Genomic DNA, 19,157 nt, shown 5'->3' on the forward strand with positions numbered 1-19,157 from the left:
GATGTTTGTATATGCTTTCATGTTTAAATTGATTGAATTTGCTATTTGTGTTTGCTAGAAGCATTTCTATTATGCAGCAAGTGGCTAAGGGTCCCAGGCTTGGTGTTTAAAGACTATACAGACTAGAACCCGGTGATGGTAAGATTTAACAGATAACATATGAGAGAATCATGGGCACAAACATACAAAAATAATCATAGCTTTGTTGATATTTGGTATAACTTGATTGTCTGTGTTTCATAACACTCATTTTGAATTTGTCCAGTCAAATTACTTTACAAAAGTAATTTATTTATTAATTTATTTTTTACTTAAAATGAATTTTCAAACCAGTTGTTTTCATGATTTGACGGGTAGATGTTTTCTTGCTGTAGACTCAACCGATTGGGAAATCTTTGCCCAACACCTGCCCCAACATCACAAAGCCACAAGAAGGGAACAAAGACTCTTCCGGCAGCTGACTATTTAGTGAGATTTCTTAAGGTGCGTGTCTTCATTTATTCTTAAAGGGTTAGTTCACCCGCAAATGGAAATTCTGTCATTAATTACTCACCCTCATGTGTTTCCAAAAATGTAAGACTTTCTTTCATCTTAACAACACAAATAAAGATTTTTAATGAAATCTGAGAGCTTTGTGTCCCTCCATTGACAGTCCACGCAACTACCACTTTCAAGCCCCAGAAAGGTATAAAGGTACATCACTAAAGTACGCCATGCGACTCCAGTGGTTTAACATCAACTAACTACACAAGTGCTGTGTTTGCAACAAAAAAACATTTACCAATTATTTATAAAATATTAATTTCCAACATGCATTCATGAGAACATTACAACTCATGCATGTTGATGCGAGAGCGTGCATTAAAGATTAATATTTTGTAAATAAAGTGGAGTTAAAATTGTTGTTTAAAAAAAAATCATAAAATTGAGGTTAAACCACTGGAGTCGCATGGATTACTTATGATTTCCTTTAACCCTTTCAGTGGCTTTGGAAGTGGTAGTTGAATAGGCTGTCGATGAATCTCTTAGATTTCATTAAAAATATCTTCATTAAGCGTTCCGAAGATGAGCAAAACTCTTACTGGTTTGGAACAACTTGAGGGTGAATAATGACAGAATTACAATTTTTGGATGATTTAAGTTCACTTGGAAATCAGTAAATTCAAGCCTTAATCTAACCAAAATGGTTGAGTCACGAAAGTCTAAGATGATTGAACTTTTTTCACCACAAACTTGCTGTATTTATAAAACACAAATTGTATTAATTGTAATTAGCCTGGTTTTGTGTCGTCTAGGGAACCAGCACTTCAGGATTTTTTGAGAAAGTTGGATCTGCACAGCCTTTCCTGCTCTGTGAAACAACAACTATGCGCTGAACTTTACTGTTAGCAACTGGACACAACTGATCCACTCATATCCTGCGACTGTTTTTCATCTGCTGAATGTTGTTGACTCAAGCACTACTGTACTGTTGCAAAGTCAAGGCTACTGAATCAACTTCACTGACACAGGACTTACATTCACTGACATGTACAGGACTTGAAGTATTACAGACCATTTAATAAGCAGCTTTCATTTAATTCTGTGACAGAAATGCCTATATTGTGCCTTCATCATTTACTTTAAAAGTTAACCTATGATGTAAAGGAGCTTGTTCATTAATAGAAAACTAGTTTGTTAAAAACAACTGTTTGCATTTTGCCTTTATTTTTAACTTTACAATGAACATAATTCTACTATGATCCCAGACTAAGGTTACAATTTAACTTTTGGATTGTTTTGAAATAAAGTTTTGGAAGAGTAATATAGAGTGATGTGTTTATTTCAAAGTGAATTTATTATTTTCAGATTAAATGATTTGTCAGTTTATTTTACAGTTGATAATGCAGAACCCTGATAAGAAAAACTGGGATCTCCCTTTGTGTTGTTTTTATTTGTAAAAAGGTGTTCTATCAACACCAGGATGTTGTAATATTTGACTCCTATATGGTTGAGAAGATTGTGATTTCCATTTTTTTTTAAGTGTTAGGTCAACACTAGAACAGTGTAGAATTTTGACTCTGCCAAAGCTGCACCCAGCTCTGTAACAGTGTTGTTGTTACTGTATGTGCATTGGTGTTAATATTCTCTTAGTGTTCATATTGTAACAATGTGTCGGTGTTGCAAGAGGCAACACTTTTGAAAGTGTTGAATTAACACTTTGTGGGTGGTTCCCATTTATACACTTTTAAACTGTTGAAATTAACTCTATTGGTGTTGATTTACGGATTTCAAATTGTGAAAAATTAACCAGATTTGTCTAATTCATTCCGATTGATGTGGTTACATGTGACTTATTCCGTCTATTGCTAGTCCGATTACAAGAGGATTATTAAAGTCGATGTAAATGCAGCTGCTTTCAGAGTATTTGTGTATCCGATTGGAATTTGATTTACAATTAATCCCTGTTTACACCTGGTATTAGATGCGTTTTGGTCGATCGGATCACAAGTAGACGAGGCAGACACATTCCTGTTTACACCTGTTTTCATGTGTCTCTTTTGTCCACTTTAACCACTTCTGTCCTGATTCTTCGAGGGGAGGTTCTATGAGCAGGTAAAGATACAGACAGAAAACACACAGAGATCATCAGCTTTCTGCTCTGACAGACGCAAGACCAGATGAGTGTGTGTTAGAAATCAGGAATGATGAGAGAACATTGTGCTTGGTGTGTTTTTCGTCTTCAAACCAAACTTGTCTCCAGCCGACAAAGTTTAAATCCCGTCTGGCTAGAGCACTTCTCATAATGTTTACACAATAGTTCAGTAGACGGAGAGTAGACGGTCTTTGTGGCTGTTTGAACACATTTTCGACCACATGAGCGTTTTCACTACGAAAGTAATCTGGTCAAATGCATTTTCAACTACCTCTGGAAGTGGTCGACATCCACCAGGTGTAAACAAGGCCTTATTGACCGTCCACATTTTAAAACTGTTTAGATTCTATTTGTGAGCTCTTTTCATTTTCCGGATTATCTGCATTGCTTTCTACGGAAATGACGTTGCATTGTTAGGCAAATGCCAAGAACAAAAACAGCAACATAAAGGGGCAATACAGATATTGTCTTATCAATTGTCGTCTCTGCCAGACGAATTTTCTGTTCAACAGGCACTTTGCAACAACACAACCTTGTTTCTGCAGCATCTTTCAGCTTATTTTACACAGCGTGAGAAAGTGGGATAAACCGTGTGAAATCCGATCAGAGCGGTCAGACTGAAACAGATTTCCAGAACTGTGATTGGAATAGGATTTCAAACCACATATGAATGAAGCTCAAATGGATTTGTAAAAATTGCATTGCATGTAATTTTTTTCTTGTTCACAACTGCTAAATCGGATCAGATTTTAACTGAATGAGGCTATCTGTTTAATAATAATAACAAAATTAAATAAACACAGATCACGTTAAAGCATTTGATGAATTATCATTTACACACAGTTTCAATCTTGTTAAATCAACTATATGTAATACTCACTTGTGCTTCCAATAGTAAATCACACAACAAGCAACAGAATAACAACAACACCAACAACCATTCCTGCTACAGCTCCTGAAGACAGACCTGAATCTGAAACAGATGAAGACAGACAGACAGACATTATTACTAGAGAGTGACTGATAACTAACATTAACAATCTTTGGCTGATATTTAAACCTTTGTACTTTGGTCATCAACTGTATGATACTGATTTAACTATTAAATGGCAGCATCTTTTAACAATAAAAAAATAACAGCAGCTAAAACAGCATCACAACACTGTGCTTAAAAGGAAATGTTCACAGAAAAACTAATTTTATACATTTTTCATGTAATCTTTTTCTAATTGCCCACAATAAAAGGATTTACTAGATAGATTAAAAAAAAGAACTAGCCTATATTTAAAAAATTGTTCATGAGAGCTAAATTATACTCACTAACAGTAACGCCGATGCGCTTCACACTGACAGCGCTGCTGATGCGACGAAGGCTGCTGCTGCTGAGCTTCAGTTCATAAAGTCCAGTGTCTGTGGTTCTGGTGTTTGTGATGGTCAGAGATCCAGTCTGATAATTCACCTCAACTCTGTCTCTGAATCTTTCTTTACACTGTTCATCTTCACAGATCTTACTCTGATATCCAGTGATTTCAGCGATGAGAATCTCATTAAAATACCACCTCATCACATCACTTGGTTTTCTTACTACTCCAGGATCAAAAGTGACAGATTGTCCCTTCTTCACTGACTTTTGATCCTGTTCTGTAGCAGGAACACCTGAAACAAACCAACAGATGATTGAAGGATCTTTCTTGAAAACAAAACAACAATGAAAAACAACAATGGAAACAATTTATCTTTTTGTGTGTACAAAATAGTGTGCAGTTCACACATTTTAAAATATTGGAATTTTTTTTTAACAATGTTTTTGAAGAGATAAACAAATTTTCAAACAAGTGTGAGTAAACTGCATTAAAATACAACACTTCTGAATGTTGATTTGTGATTTGATTTAAACCTATTTAACCTGCTTTTAAACATTCATTAATTGACTCACTGTAAACAGTAACATCGAAGATCTTTTCACTGATGCTGCTGCTGCTGATGAGTTTCAGTTCATAAAGTCCAGAGTCTGTGGTTCTGGTGTTTGTGATGGTCAGAGATCCAGTCTGATGATCCAGCATCAGTCTGTCTCTGAATCTTTCATCACCATCTTCACACTGAACATCTGTACAGATATCACTGAGATCTCCGCTGATTTCAGCTATTCGAATGTCATTAAAATACCATTTAATATCTTCTTGCTGATTTGTTTTAACATAAGTGTTCAGAGAGACTGAATTTCCCTCCATCACTGACACCCCGACACGGGTATCGAAAAGAACTGAAAAAGAAATTAGGTTACTTGTGAGCCAAACAAAAATAAACAACAGGTAAGCGCTGCGAAAATGTTTATCTAATGCTCTTAAAGGTTGAGTAGAGAAGTTCGTCTGGGTTCATAATGTAACAGCCAAACAAACAGTATAGCAGACGATCATCATTGATTTACACATTCACTCATCAGACAATGATTCTCGCATTAAACTTAATGAACATCGTATCAGCCAGAAAAAAGTAAGAAAATTGTGCTTTTAATCACAAAACATTGTTTTTATTTTTAGTACTAGTTTGAAAACACGTTGGATGTAACTGGGTAACTTTCGTTTTATCGTTAGCTGGCAGAGAGATTGTAAAAAAAAAAAAGTCTTACCATGGTCGAATAAAAACAACACCAAAACCAATTTTAATAGAACCGCCATTTTCAGAAATAAAATTACAGATCACTTTTTTTACAGTCTATATTGCAGATACGGCAAAAAAAGTCCCTAAATCTGCATTCTGCGTGTTTACCGCGTTTCGCTTCTCCCCACTTTCTGTTCCCTTCTCTCCCCTTCTTCTTTGTGTGTTTTGGCGGTTGGAAAACCAGCTTGAGGTGCATTTCCGCGACAGCCACCTACTGGGAATCTGTGAAGCCTCGATGAACGAAAGGAATAATTAAATAAGAAAAGAAAAGATCCTTATAATCAAATCTGATTATCATACACCCTTAACTGTTTCTGTGCATTCTGAAATATTCAAAACTGAAATGATTTCCAAATCTCTTAATTTTTCAACAAGATTTCTTTCTCTTTTGCCTCAGTCACAGTTGTAAGATCACACGTGAATGAACATACCCAGCTAACATGAGTCCAGCGGTCCAGTGGTGGACCACCGGTGGCAAAGTCGGCGGCCCACTGGCGGACGCCGCCGGCGGATCACTGGCGTTTTGCTCATCGTTATTCTAGCGGACCTCCAGCGGCAGACGCCGCTTTCCCGACGGTGGTCCGCTATCGTGCCGCTGGTTTATAATAAGTGTTTTCTGGCGGACCACGGTCGGTCCACGGTTTATAATCAGTTACTCATGCTAACCAAAATGGCCTTACACTATAATGGATAAAAAAAATAAGCAATGTACACCAGTCTCAATAGCAGTTGCAAATATATTTTTATTAGATTAATTTTCAGTGGACAGATTAAATTAACAACACATTTATATTTATCAGATTATTTTACTCAACGTGACTATTAGTCAAGTACATTATAGGATAATTTAAGTATATTTGTAGTACCCTTATGAAAATTAACCATATGGTTTTACCACAGCATTTGCAGCATTTTCACAACAACCAAGGTTTAAAAACCTATGGTTATAGTCATGGTTACCATAATTTTACAGCAATTATTACAGCAATATTACTAGTTGAACCATGGTTTTGAAAAAAAATAACATGGTTGATAGTTTTACCATAGTAAAACCATATAGTGCTCTTCACAACACAAATCGTTTCAAAGAAGCTTTACAGAAAATGCATGTTCATGGTTACAATCACAAAATATAATTTAATCAGCCAGAGGCGACTGCTACTCACTGGAGAGCATCTTCTGGCAACAAAGTAAAGTCCATAAGATACAAGTCATGAGTTTAAAGTCATGTTCAGTTAAGCCTGGAACACACCAAGCCGACGGTCGGCCGTCGGGCAGTTTTTGTGCGTCGTCCGACTGAGTTTCCTCGGTGTGTTCCGCACGGTTCCGTGCCGTCGGCTGAAATTGGTCCTCGTCGGCTTTGTTTCGGCCGATTCGACATGTTGAATCGGCGTCGGGCCGTCGGTGAAAGAGAGAACTCTGATTGGCTGTTCAGCATAGTGAAAGAGTCAATGCAGGAGAATAATAGCAAAACAGCGAGCAAAGAAGTCAAAACTTCTTTGAATATTTCAATATTAACACGAGCGGAGTGGAATAAAGAAAGTGTTTAGCAGGATTGATATTCAGAACGGTAAGCACACACTGCTTTGTTTATGGTTTGTGTATCTGCAGCCGACAGCGTCGGTTTCCCTTTTTGAATGACGAATATAGAGAATATATCTGCAGAAATAGACAGTTAATTGTCTCATTTACACGCAGGCGCAGAACGCGCATTCTAGCTGACAGTCGCCTGTAGTTCTCTCGGTGTGTTCAAGTGCAGCTTTTTACCCCGACGAGAGGCGACAACACAGTCGGCTTTCATCGGCGCTAGTTCGTCAGCGTCGGCTTGGTGTGTTCCAGGCTTTAAACAGACAAATTTTTGCTATCCTTCAACATTTCAAAAGGGCAAGTTTGCAGATTGTCTGTGAAACCGGGCCAATGCAATATAAGGTTAATATCTGGCAGTTTTTTATGTCCATCTATAGTTGTCATCATCTGAAGTCTTCAAGAGTGTTGGTGTCATTAGAAGTCTTCACAAGTGAGGCTGGATCCAAACTGGAGCTGCTGTAATATCTAGTAAACTTGCCGAGCATCCTGAGATAGAAACAGGGAAACAATAGGAGAAAGATTAGCATACCTGCTGTAATATTTCAGGCAAAAGATGATCATGTGCACTTTTTACTATTTTATAGTCTTATAGTGCAAGATTATGAGATGTGTTAATTGAATGCTTGGATAAAGAGATGCGTCTTTAATCTAGATTTAAATTAGGATTGTGTTTCTGGGCCCCAAACATTATCAGGAAGGTTATTCTAGAGTTATTCCCTCACATTCAATTGAATTAATAGGAACTTGTCTGATTTTAATGAGAAAACATGACTAACGAGTCAGCATTTTTATATTTGAACACCATACATTATTACAATGCAAACGTCCTAAACATTTCTGAGTATTATCAATGTTAAAAACAGTTGTGCTGATTAATATTTTTGTGTAAACCAGTGTAACAATTTATTCCATTTTCTTTTTTCTCTCTCCAGAATTAATTGTTAAATAGACCCAACATACGTAAATGGTAGTTTATACTACTGTTCAAAAGTTTGGGTTCAATAGAATTAAAAAAATTAAATAAATTCATATTTTTATTCAGCAAGGATGCATTAAATTGACCAGAAGAGAGAGTAAAGATTTCTGTTTCAAATAAATGCTGCTTTTTTCCTTTCTATTCATCAAATAATCCTGAAAAACACAAAAATATGAAGCAGCACTGTTGTGAATTAATTAGAATAGAAATGTTTAATTAATTATCTTTAATAATAACAGAAACAGTGTTGTCATTTACAAGGTTGTTCAGCTTTAAGAAAAGTCGACCCAAAATGCATCGGGGCGAGAGCGCGCAGATAGAATAGAGAGAAGAGTGATGAGATTGACATCCATGTGTGTGCGCTGTATTCATTTGTAATCCTGTTCGTAAACTTCAGTAAACAGTTAGTTTTATGTAATTCAAGTCGTCAGTGGTCATTACTGCTTAAGGAAGAAAAGATATGACAAGCACAACTGATTTCAACACTGATAATAATCATAAATGTTTCATCAAATTATAATATTAGAATGATTTCTGAAGGATGATTTGATGCTTCTCCATAGAAAACAATTATTTAAATGTTTTAATATTATTTCACAATATTATTGTTTTTACTGTATTTTTAATTAAATAAATGCAGTCTTGGTGAGCATAAGAGACTTCTTTCAAAACATAAAAAAATTGTACCAACAACATTAGTGTGTTTAACATTAGTGTATGTTTGAAGTTTTAGTTTAGTTCCTTTGTCCACAAGTGGAAATTTGTCTTTGGTTTAGTTTTACTTACTAGTCATGTATGGTTGATGGTGCCTTAGAGATGATGATCAGCTCAACTCTGCTACGATGCAGGGCATCAGCATGGAAGATCTAGGAACACAACAAACCATTTGTTACAGAGCCAACAATATTATACAATAACAGGTTTATTAAAAGGAAAGAAGCTACAGCAGAAGTGAATTGCAGAAAAGAGAAAGAATATACAGAAAATGATTTCTTAATTAGGATAACAGAATTTATGTTTTTAGGTTTACTTATCCATTATGTTGTGTTCAAACCCCTATAACACTTGTGGTGTTCCTGGTAAAAAATGACCGGCCTTTAAAGAAATAGCTTATAAATCACTTGTTATGCATATTATCACCCAATATTGGATTCAATCTTTTTGTCAACTTGTTCTCTTTTAATTAGTACTGGTTTTATAATTCTGTTTGCATCTGATTAATCATAGGCCTCATTTATCTAAGAGTAGGCATCTCATTTTCTTTGTAAAAAAAGCATTATTTATAAATAATTTCGAAAATATTAAATACAATATGAACATCTTCATGTACACATATGTACATGTGTGCTTGCAAACATTGAGCCCTTGGATCTGTGCATGTGTCGATACATGCAAACGCGCTTCCCAAACAAACACACACATTAAAACACACAAACTATTTTGAGTATTACACATTCTTTTCCACAGAAAGAAACTTGATCCTACCCTGAACTGCATCTAATATCCATTCATCTATCTGACATACACTCTCACACTCACACACACACACACACACACACACACACACACACACACACACACACACACACACACGCAAACTGGCTTTAGTCTGCAGTGACCCTGTTTCAAAAGAATCTTTCATGTTCTTTGTTTCATCACAGTTTTCAGACTAAATATTATGACATTGTGTTTTGGGACTAGATGTTCTCACACAGAAAAAGATGAAAATTTACAGATATAGATGTTATAGCACAGACACATATAAATGATTCACAGTATCTTGCTTGTCATTTATTTTGTAGCAGCACAATGGCGAAGAAGCTCTCTGTGCATGATGTTCTTCATCAGATCATTGATCGAGATTCTAGTGAGGATGAATCTCAGAAGAAAAACTACCTTGCCTCGTGGGGATGAAGACCAGGACAAACTTACATCTTTCGACCAGAATGTAGCATCAGCTGGCCCTCATCATCAGAAGATGCTGCTCATCAGTGGTTTCAAGGTCTCTAGCTCAGTGGTGGCTTCTTCTAAAACATCTTTCTAATGCTCCTTCACTGCAAGATTCATCCTGCATCGCCTCCTCCTCACTGGTGTCTCGATCAATGATCTGATGAAGAACATCATGCACAGAGAGCTTATTCGCCATTGTGCTGCTACAAAATGAATGCCAAGCAAGACACTGTGAAGCATTTATATGTGTCTGTGCTCAGGGCCGGATTAAGAGTTCAGAGGCCCCTGGGCACAATGTCTTGTAGGCCCCCCCTTAGGCAAGCCAAATGTATATTTTGTCCAAGGACATTTTAATATTGCATTTACAGTTTTACTGTAGGAACTTTGTACTATGCTGGATTAAAGTTCATAAATGGTTGTTCTTTCCCATAGGAATTTATAAAACTATGTTGGGTGGACCTCTGTGCCTGTAGGGGGGTTCGGGGGCATGCTCCCCCGCAAGAAAATTTTGTACATTTTAAGGTTAAATGCATCAATCTCGTGCTCTTTGAGAGATCAAAATTAGCTTCAACCCATGAACTGCTCATTGAACAAAGAAAAAGCATTGATTTGTACCAGGACAATAAAGAGGGCTCAAACATCTTTTTAGTTATGATATATAGAGTCTTAAGTCTACATTACATCATCACTGGTGTTTTAGGATGCCAAACAATTATTATAATAATGTAATAATGATTTATATAATTATTCCTATGACGTAAAATCGATATAGCCTATAAAATGTACTATATAAATGAAAATGAATATTTCAAAAGTATATTTTAGGCTACATTACACTATAATACAGGAAAATTAAAATACTTTTGTCCTAATTTCTTCACTTGCAAGAAATAAACCCTTGAGCTTTTATTTAGGAGAAAACACCAGATAACCATGCTGATCGCGTGAGCAAAGAGCGCACTTCTCTTTAAATCACGCAGCACAAAGGATGTCTATTCTTAAAGTCTTATGCTGTTTTATAAAGGCACAAAGCCATATCATGGTTTCGATTTTAGTTCGTTGGCAAAATATAACGCTTGAGACCTTTATGTTAGGTTATACATTTTACATCTCATATGTGTTGGGAAAAGGGAGAGAGAGTTCGGCAAAAGGCGGATTCGAACTCGGGTCGAGCGCATCAAAAGTTGCTTTTGAGCACTTCACGCGTTACGACCTACGCCACTGCAGCTATTCCGTGACAGCCGTCTTTTTGCTAAAAAGACAGGCACTTACTGCAAATATACGCTCCGTTCTCTAAAATACATTTTATCAGACCGGCCCTCGCGGCCTCGAAACACTACCGGCCCACCGGGGAAACTCCCGACTCTCCCGATTGCCACTCCGCCCCTGGTGCCCAGGGCCCCTTAGATGTCGTGGGCCCCTGGGCAAGTGCCCAGTTGCCCTAATGGTTAATCCGGCCCTGTCTGTTCTATAACATCTATATTTTTACATTTTAGTCCCAAAACACAATGTCATAATATTTTGTCTGAAAACTGTGATGAAACTAAGAACATGAAAGAAAGATTCTTTTGAAACAGGGTCACTGCAGACTAAAACCAGTTTGTGCATAGATATATAACTTAATTATATCCTTTGTGAACAAAGTCACCAAGTTTCAGTCCAATGCAATGACATTAACTAGTATTTTAGGGAAAAATAAAATCTTCTCTGGGTCAAAATGACCCAAACACAAAATGAGGGTTAATATTGCTCAAACAGTGTAACTTACATTTGGATGTCAAAACCTTAAAATAAATTAAACAAATAAAAAATGTAAATATGAGAAATTTAAAAAATGAGAACAGATGCATGGTGATATAGGTGAAAAATATAGTGAAAAAAATGATATGAGATTATTTAATGAGCTTCCTCACTTCACCTGTGTTTCCCACTTCTCCAGCAGCAGCTTTCTTCAGAAATGTTGAAGTAGTGGAACTTTTCCTCTGTTGTAGAGGGATTATTTTGTTGCTGCTGAAATCACAGAACAATTTTTATCAATATTTATTAACCATTGAGCTAGTTTCAGTCGTGTAAGTGACGTCATCGATTAACAGCACTTTTATGTTAAATACATACGTTTATGTTAAATAAATTAGCTCACTTCCAAGCAAAATCTTTACAAAACTATCAAAACCTCTCATCTACACATAAGATGTGATTAAAAGCCCAAACCTTCATAAACAAAAGCAAGCTATAACGTTAGCCTAACAACGTTACCTCTTCTGAAAACGGTTGAGATGCTAACGGACTTTCTCGAAGACAGTAAACCATTTCTATAAAGTAAATATTCAACAGAAGCGTGTCAATTACAAGTAAGAGAAGTGTCAAGAACAGTTGTGTGTATTATTTGTGTGATTTTAGGGACTAAACTCACCTGAAAGCAGTGAAATCAACAGCGAGAGTCGGAGTTTTGCTGCTTGTCTGTTGCACTGGTGACGCGTCCTGCGCCGTTTCCATGGTAACTCATCTCTGCTCCAGTGTTTTAAGGCGACTCGAATATTCACGCGCACGTCCATTAAAACGCGTCAAAGTCACGCAGCATTTACAAACATACATCTAGAATTAGAACCTTACTTGAATAAAAATCTCATTATTAAATCATGAATTTAAAACTTATTTTGAAGTTATATGACCCGTTCATAGGTGCAAATTACCACTCCAGCACGTGATAGTGGGACAATTGTGGCACTTTTATAATATCAGATCTTTTTATTATTGTTTTTACGAACACTCAAGCCCCATATTTCATTTGAACGCGTGCTAAAAATGCTTATAGGCAGTGTTTTTTATACCACCAACACTTTGCTTTTGATATAGCTACTTGCAGCTATGTCAGTTTCACATTTTTTTTATTCAGTGCTTTCAGATTCTTTTTAACTGTAAAAAATAAATTAAAAATAAATATACATTTATAAATTAAAGATGTCCTGTAAGTGCTCAGCAACACTGGACCGACTATCGGCTTGCCACTGGTGTGCCGACGTTGGCCCAGCCGCGGAAAGCCGCCGGTGGCGTGCCACCCAAAAAACGCTGGCGGACCGACCGCATTTTCAGATTGGTCGTTTTGCCAATGGTGTGCCGCCGGAGGTCCGACCGTGTCAAGCCGCTGACTTTGTGCCGCCCAAAAAACGCTGGTGGACCGCCAGGTCATTGTTAGCTGGGTATGCTCAACTGTGTCTGATTTTCCAAGCAAAGAAAATAATAAGGAAAATCTGATTTTAAGAAATCATGACTGCATAACAGCTAAGTGTAGGTGGCGATATGCACTAAGAATGCAATGCACCAAAAAAAAAAACGGAAGAAGAAGAAGAGTAAGAGAAGTCACCCAGCAAACATTGGTCCGACGGCAACGTCGTGTCCCTGGCCAAAAATAGTTGCGGCCAGACGTCATAAATCGGTAAAAATATGTAACACAGAACATTTCCTAAAAATGCATTCAGATACATTTGTACATGTCTACAGTGGCATGTATAATTGTTATTTTAACTTTTACCCAGCTAACAATGACCTGGCGGTCCACCAGCGTTTTTTGGGCGGCACAAAGTCAGCGGCTTGACACGGTCGGACCTCCGGCGGCACACCATTGGCAAAACGACCAATCTGAAAATGCGGTCGGTCCGCCAGCGTTTTTTGGGTGGCACGCCACCGGCGGCTTTCCGCGGCTGGGCCAACGTCGGCACACCAGTGGCAAGCCGATAGTCGGTCCAGTGTTGCTGAGCGCTTACAGGACATCTTTAATTTATAAATGTATATTTATTTTTAATTTATTTTTGACAGTTAAAAAGAATCTGAAAGCACTGAATAAAAAAAATGTGAAACTGACATAGCTGCAAGTAGCTATATCAAAAGCAAAGTGTTGGTGGTATAAAAAACACTGCCTATAAGCATTTTTAGCACGCGTTCAAATGAAATATGGGGCTTGAGTGTTCGTAAAAACAATAATAAAAAAATCTGATATTATAAAAGTGCCACAATTGTCCCACTATCACGTGCTGGAGTGGTAATTTGCACCTATGAACTGGTCATATAACTTCAAAATAAGTTTTAAATTCATGATTTAATAATGAGATTTTTATTCAAGTAAGGTTCTAATTCTAGATGTATATGTTTGTAAATGCTGCGTGACTTTGACGCGTTTTAATGGACGTGCGCGTGAATATTCGAGTCGCCTTAAAACACTGGAGCAGAGATGAGTTACCATGGAAACGGCGCAGGACGCGTCACCAGTGCAACAGACAAGCAGCAAAACTCCGACTCTCGCTGTTGATTTCACTGCTTTCAGGTGAGTTTAGTCTCTAAAATCACACAAATAATACACACAACTGTTCTTGACACTTCTCTTACTTGTAATTGACACGCTTCTGTTGAATATTTACTTTATAGAAATGGTTTACTGTCTTCGAGAAAGTCCGTTAGCATCTCAACCGTTTTCAGAAGAGGTAACGTTGTTAGGCTAACGTTATAGCTTGCTTTTGTTTATGAAGGTTTGGGCTTTTAATCACATCTTATGTGTAGATGAGAGGTTTTGATAGTTTTGTAAAGATTTTGCTTGGAAGTGAGCTAATTTATTTAACATAAACGTATGTATTTAACATAAAAGTGCTGTTAATCGATGACGTCACTTACACGACTGAAACTAGCTCAATGGTTAATAAATATTGATAAAAATTGTTCTGTGATTTCAGCAGCAACAAAATAATCCCTCTACAACAGAGGAAAAGTTCCACTACTTCAACATTTCTGAAGAAAGCTGCTACTGGAGAAGTGGGAAACACAGGTGAAGTGAGGAAGCTCATTAAATAATCTCATATCATTTTTTTCACTATATTTTTCACCTATATCACCATGCATCTGTTCTCATTTTTTAAATTTCTCATATTTACATTTTTTATTTGTTTAATTTATTTTAAGGTTTTGACATCCAAATGTAAGTTACACTGTTTGAGCAATATTAACCCTCATTTTGTGTTTGGGTCATTTTGACCCAGAGAAGATTTTATTTTTCCCTAAAATACTAGTTAATGTCATTGCATTGGACTGAAACTTGGTGACTTTGTTCACAAAGGATATAATTAAGTTATATATCTATGCACAAACTGGTTTTAGTCTGCAGTGACCCTGTTTCAAAAGAATCTTTCTTTCATGTTCTTAGTTTCATCACAGTTTTCAGACAAAATATTATGACATTGTGTTTTGGGACTAAAATGTAAAAATATAGATGTTATAGCACAGACAGGGCCGGATTAACCATTAGGGCAACTGGGCACTTGCCCAGGGGCCCACGACATCTAAGGGGCCCTTGGCACCAGGGGCGGAGTGGCAATCGGGAGAGTCGGGAGTTTCCCCGGTGGGCCGATAGTGTTTCGAGGCCGCGAGGGCCGGTCTGATAAAATGTATTTTAGAGAACGGAGCGTATATTTGCAGTAAGTGCCTGTCTTTTTAGCAAAAAGACGGCTGTCACGGAATAGCTGCAGTGGCGGGTCGTAACGCGTGAAGTGCTCAAAAGCAACTTTTGATGCGCTCGACCCGAGTTCGAATCCGCCTTTTGCCGAACTCTCTCTCCCTTTTCCCAACACATATGAGATGTAAAATGTATAACCTAACATAAAGGTCTCAAGCGTTATATTTTGCCAACGAACTAAAATCGAAACCATGATATGGCTTTGTGCCTTTATAAAACAGCATAAGACTTTAAGAATAGACATCCTTTGTGCTGCGTGATTTAAAGAAAAGTGCGCTCTTTGCTCACGCGATCAGCATGGTTATCTGGTGTTTTCTCCTAAATAAAAGCTCAAGGGTTTATTTCTTGCAAGTGAAGAAATTAGGACAAAAGTATTTTAATTTTCCTGTATTATAGTGTAATGTAGCCTAAAATATACTTTTGAAATATTCATTTTCATTTATATAGTACATTTTATAGGCTATATCGATTTTACGTCATAGGAATAATTATATAAATCATTATTACATTATTATAATAATTGTTTGGCATCCTAAAACACCAGTGATGATGTAATGTAGACTTAAGACTCTATATATCATAACTAAAAAGATGTTTGAGCCCTCTTTATTGTCCTGGTACAAATCAATGCTTTTTCTTTGTTCAATGATCAGTTCATGGGTTGAAGCTAATTTTGATCTCTCAAAGAGCACGAGATTGATGCATTTAACCTTAAAATGTACAAAATTTTCTTGCGGGGGAGCATGCCCCCGAACCCCCCTACAGGCACAGAGGTCCACCCAACATAGTTTTATAAATTCCTATGGGAAAGAATGACCATTTATGAACTTTAATCCAGCATAGTACAAAGTTCCTACAGTAAAACTGTAAATGCAATATTAAAATGTCCTTGGACAAAATATACATTTGGCTTGCCTAAGGGGGGGCCTACAAGACATTGTGCCCAGGGGCCTCTGAACTCTTAATCCGGCCCTGAGCACAGACACATATAAATGCTTCACAGTGTCTTGCTTGGCATTCATTTTGGAGCAGCACAATGGCGAATAAGCTCTCTGTGCATGATGTTCTTCATCAGATCATTGATCGAGACACCAGTGAGGAGGAGGCGATGCAGGATGAATCTTGCAGTGAAGGAGCATTAGAAAGATGTTTTAGAAGAAGCCACCACTGAGCTACAGACCTTGAAACCACTGATGAGCAGCATCTTCTGATGATGAGGGCCAGCTGATGCTACATTCTGGTCGAAAGATGTAAGTTTGTCCTGGTCTTCATCCCCACGAGGCAAGGTAGTTTTTCTTCTAAAATTCATCCTCACTAGAATCTCGATCAATGATCTGATGAAGAACATCATGCACAGAGAGCTTCTTCGCCATTGTGCTGCTACAAAATAAATGACAAGCAAGATACTGTGAATCATTTATATGTGTCTGTGCTATAACATCTATATCTGTAAATTTTCATCTTTTTCTGTGTGAGAACATCTAGTCCCAAAACACAATGTCATAATATTTAGTCTGAAAACTGTGATGAAACAAAGAACATGAAAGATTCTTTTGAAACAGGGTCACTGCAGACTAAAGCCAGTTTGCGTGTGTGTGTGTGTGTGTGTGTGTGTGTGTGTGTGTGTGTGTGTGTGTGTGTGTGTGTGTGTGTGTGTGAGAGTGTATGTCAGATGGATGAATGGATATTAGATGCAGTTCAGGGTAGGATCAAGTTTCTTTCTGTGGAAAAGAATGTGTAATACTCAAAATAGTTTGTGTGTTTTAATGTGTGTGTTTGTTTGGGAAGCGCGTTTGCATGTATCGACACATGCACAGATCCAAGGGCTCAATGTTTGCAAGCACACATGTACATATGTGTACATGAAGATGTTCATATTGTATTTAATATTTTCGAAATTATTTATAAATAATGCTTTTTTTACAAAGAAAATGAGATGCCTACTCTTAGATAAATGAGGCCTATGATTAATCAGATGCAAACAGAATTATAAAACCAGTACTAATTAAAAGAGAACAAGTTGACAAAAAGATTGAATCCAATATTGGGTGATAATATGCATAACAAGTGATTTATAAGCTATTTCTTTAAAGGCCGGTCATTTTTTACCAGGAACACCACAAGTGTTATAGGGGTTTGAACACAACATAATGGATAAGTAAACCTAAAAACATAAATTCTGTTATCCTAATTAAGAAATAATTTTCTGTATATTCTTTCTCTTTTCTGCAATTCACTTCTGCTGTAGCTTCTTTCCTTTTAATAAACCTGTTATTGTATAATATTGTTGGCTCTGTAACAAATGGTTTGTTGTGTTCCTAGATCTTCCATGCTGATGCCCTGCATCGTAGCAGAGTTGAGCTGATCATCATCTCTAAGGCACCATCAACCATACATGACTAGTAAGTAAAACTAAACCAAAGACAAATTTCCACTTGTGGACAAAGGAACTAAACTAAAACTTCAAACATACACTAATGTTAAACACACTAATGTTGTTGGTACAATTTTTTTATGTTTTGAAAGAAGTCTCTTATGCTCACCAAGACTGCATTTATTTAATTAAAAATACAGTAAAAACAATAATATTGTGAAATAATATTAAAACATTTAAATAATTGTTTTCTATGGAGAAGCATCAAATCATCCTTCAGAAATCATTCTAATATTATAATTTGATGAAACATTTATGATTATTATCAGTGTTGAAATCAGTTGTGCTTGTCATATCTTTTCTTCCTTACGCAGTAATGACCACTGACGACTTGAATTACATAAAACTAACTGTTTACTGAAGTTTACGAACAGGATTACAAATGAATACAGCGCACACACATGGATGTCAATCTCATCATTCTTCTCTCTATTCTATCTGCGCGTTCTCGCCCTCTATGCATTTTGGGTAGACTTTTCTTAAAGCTGAACAACCTTGTAAATGACAACACTGTTTCTGTTATTATTAAAGATAATTAATTAAACATTTCTATTCGAATTAATTCACAACAGTGCTGCTTCATATTTTTGTGTTTTTCAGGATTATTTGATGAATAGAAAGGAAAAAAGCAGCATTTATTTGAAACAGAAATCTTTACTCTCTCTTCTGGTCAATTTAATGCATCCTTGCTGAATAAAAATATGAATTTATTTATTTTTTTTAATTCTATTGAACCCAAACTTTTGAACAGTAGTATAAACTACCATTTACATATGTTGGGTCTATTTAACAATTAATTCTGGAGAGAGAAAAAAGAAAATGGAATAAATTGTTACACTGGTTTACACAAAAATATTAATCAGCACAACTGTTTTTAACATTGATAATACTCAGAAATGTTTAGGACGTTTGCATTGTAATAATGTATGGTGTTCAAATATAAAAATGCTGACTCGTTAGTCATGTTTTCTCATTAAAATCAGACAAGTTCCTATTAATTCAATTGAATGTGAGGGAATAACTCTAGAATAACCTTCCTGATAATGTTTGGGGCCCAGAAACACAATCCTAATTTAAATCTAGATTAAAGACGCATCTCTTTATCCAAGCATTCAATTAATACATCTCATAATCTTGCACTATAAGACTATAAAATAGTAAACAGTGCACATGATCATCTTTTGCCTGAAATATTACAGCAGGTATGCTAATCTTTCTCCTGTTGTTTCCCTGTTTCTATCTCAGGATGCTCGGCAAGTTTACTAGATATTACAGCAGCTCCAGTTTGGATCCAGCCTCACTTGTGAAGACTTCTAATGACACCAACACTCTTGAAGACTTCAGATGATGACAACTATAGATGGACATAAAAAACTGCCAGATATTAACCTTATATTGCATTGGCCCGGTTTCA

The 19,157-nt window shown here is 36.6% G+C and overlaps 1 protein-coding gene across 1 annotated transcript in view; it reads right to left on the reverse strand.

The window, feature by feature from the left end:
• Window positions 1-3,581: 3,581 nt before the first annotated feature.
• The window catches only part of LOC130087034 (uncharacterized), a 42,531-nt gene continuing 26,955 nt past the window's right edge, over window positions 3,582-19,157 (reverse strand). Inside the window, exons 3-4 of the mRNA XM_056253234.1 lie at window positions 3,960-4,291; window positions 3,582-3,608 (exon numbers count right to left, since the gene is read on the reverse strand). Of these exons, the coding sequence (XP_056109209.1) occupies window positions 3,582-3,608; window positions 3,960-4,291 (359 nt within the window). The remainder of the gene's footprint in view (window positions 3,609-3,959; window positions 4,292-19,157) is intronic.

Source organism: Rhinichthys klamathensis, unplaced genomic scaffold (assembly GCF_029890125.1).
Source record: "Rhinichthys klamathensis goyatoka isolate OS25496 unplaced genomic scaffold, OSU_Roscu_1.1 h1tg000103l_1, whole genome shotgun sequence".
NCBI lineage: Eukaryota > Metazoa > Chordata > Actinopteri > Cypriniformes > Leuciscidae > Rhinichthys > Rhinichthys klamathensis.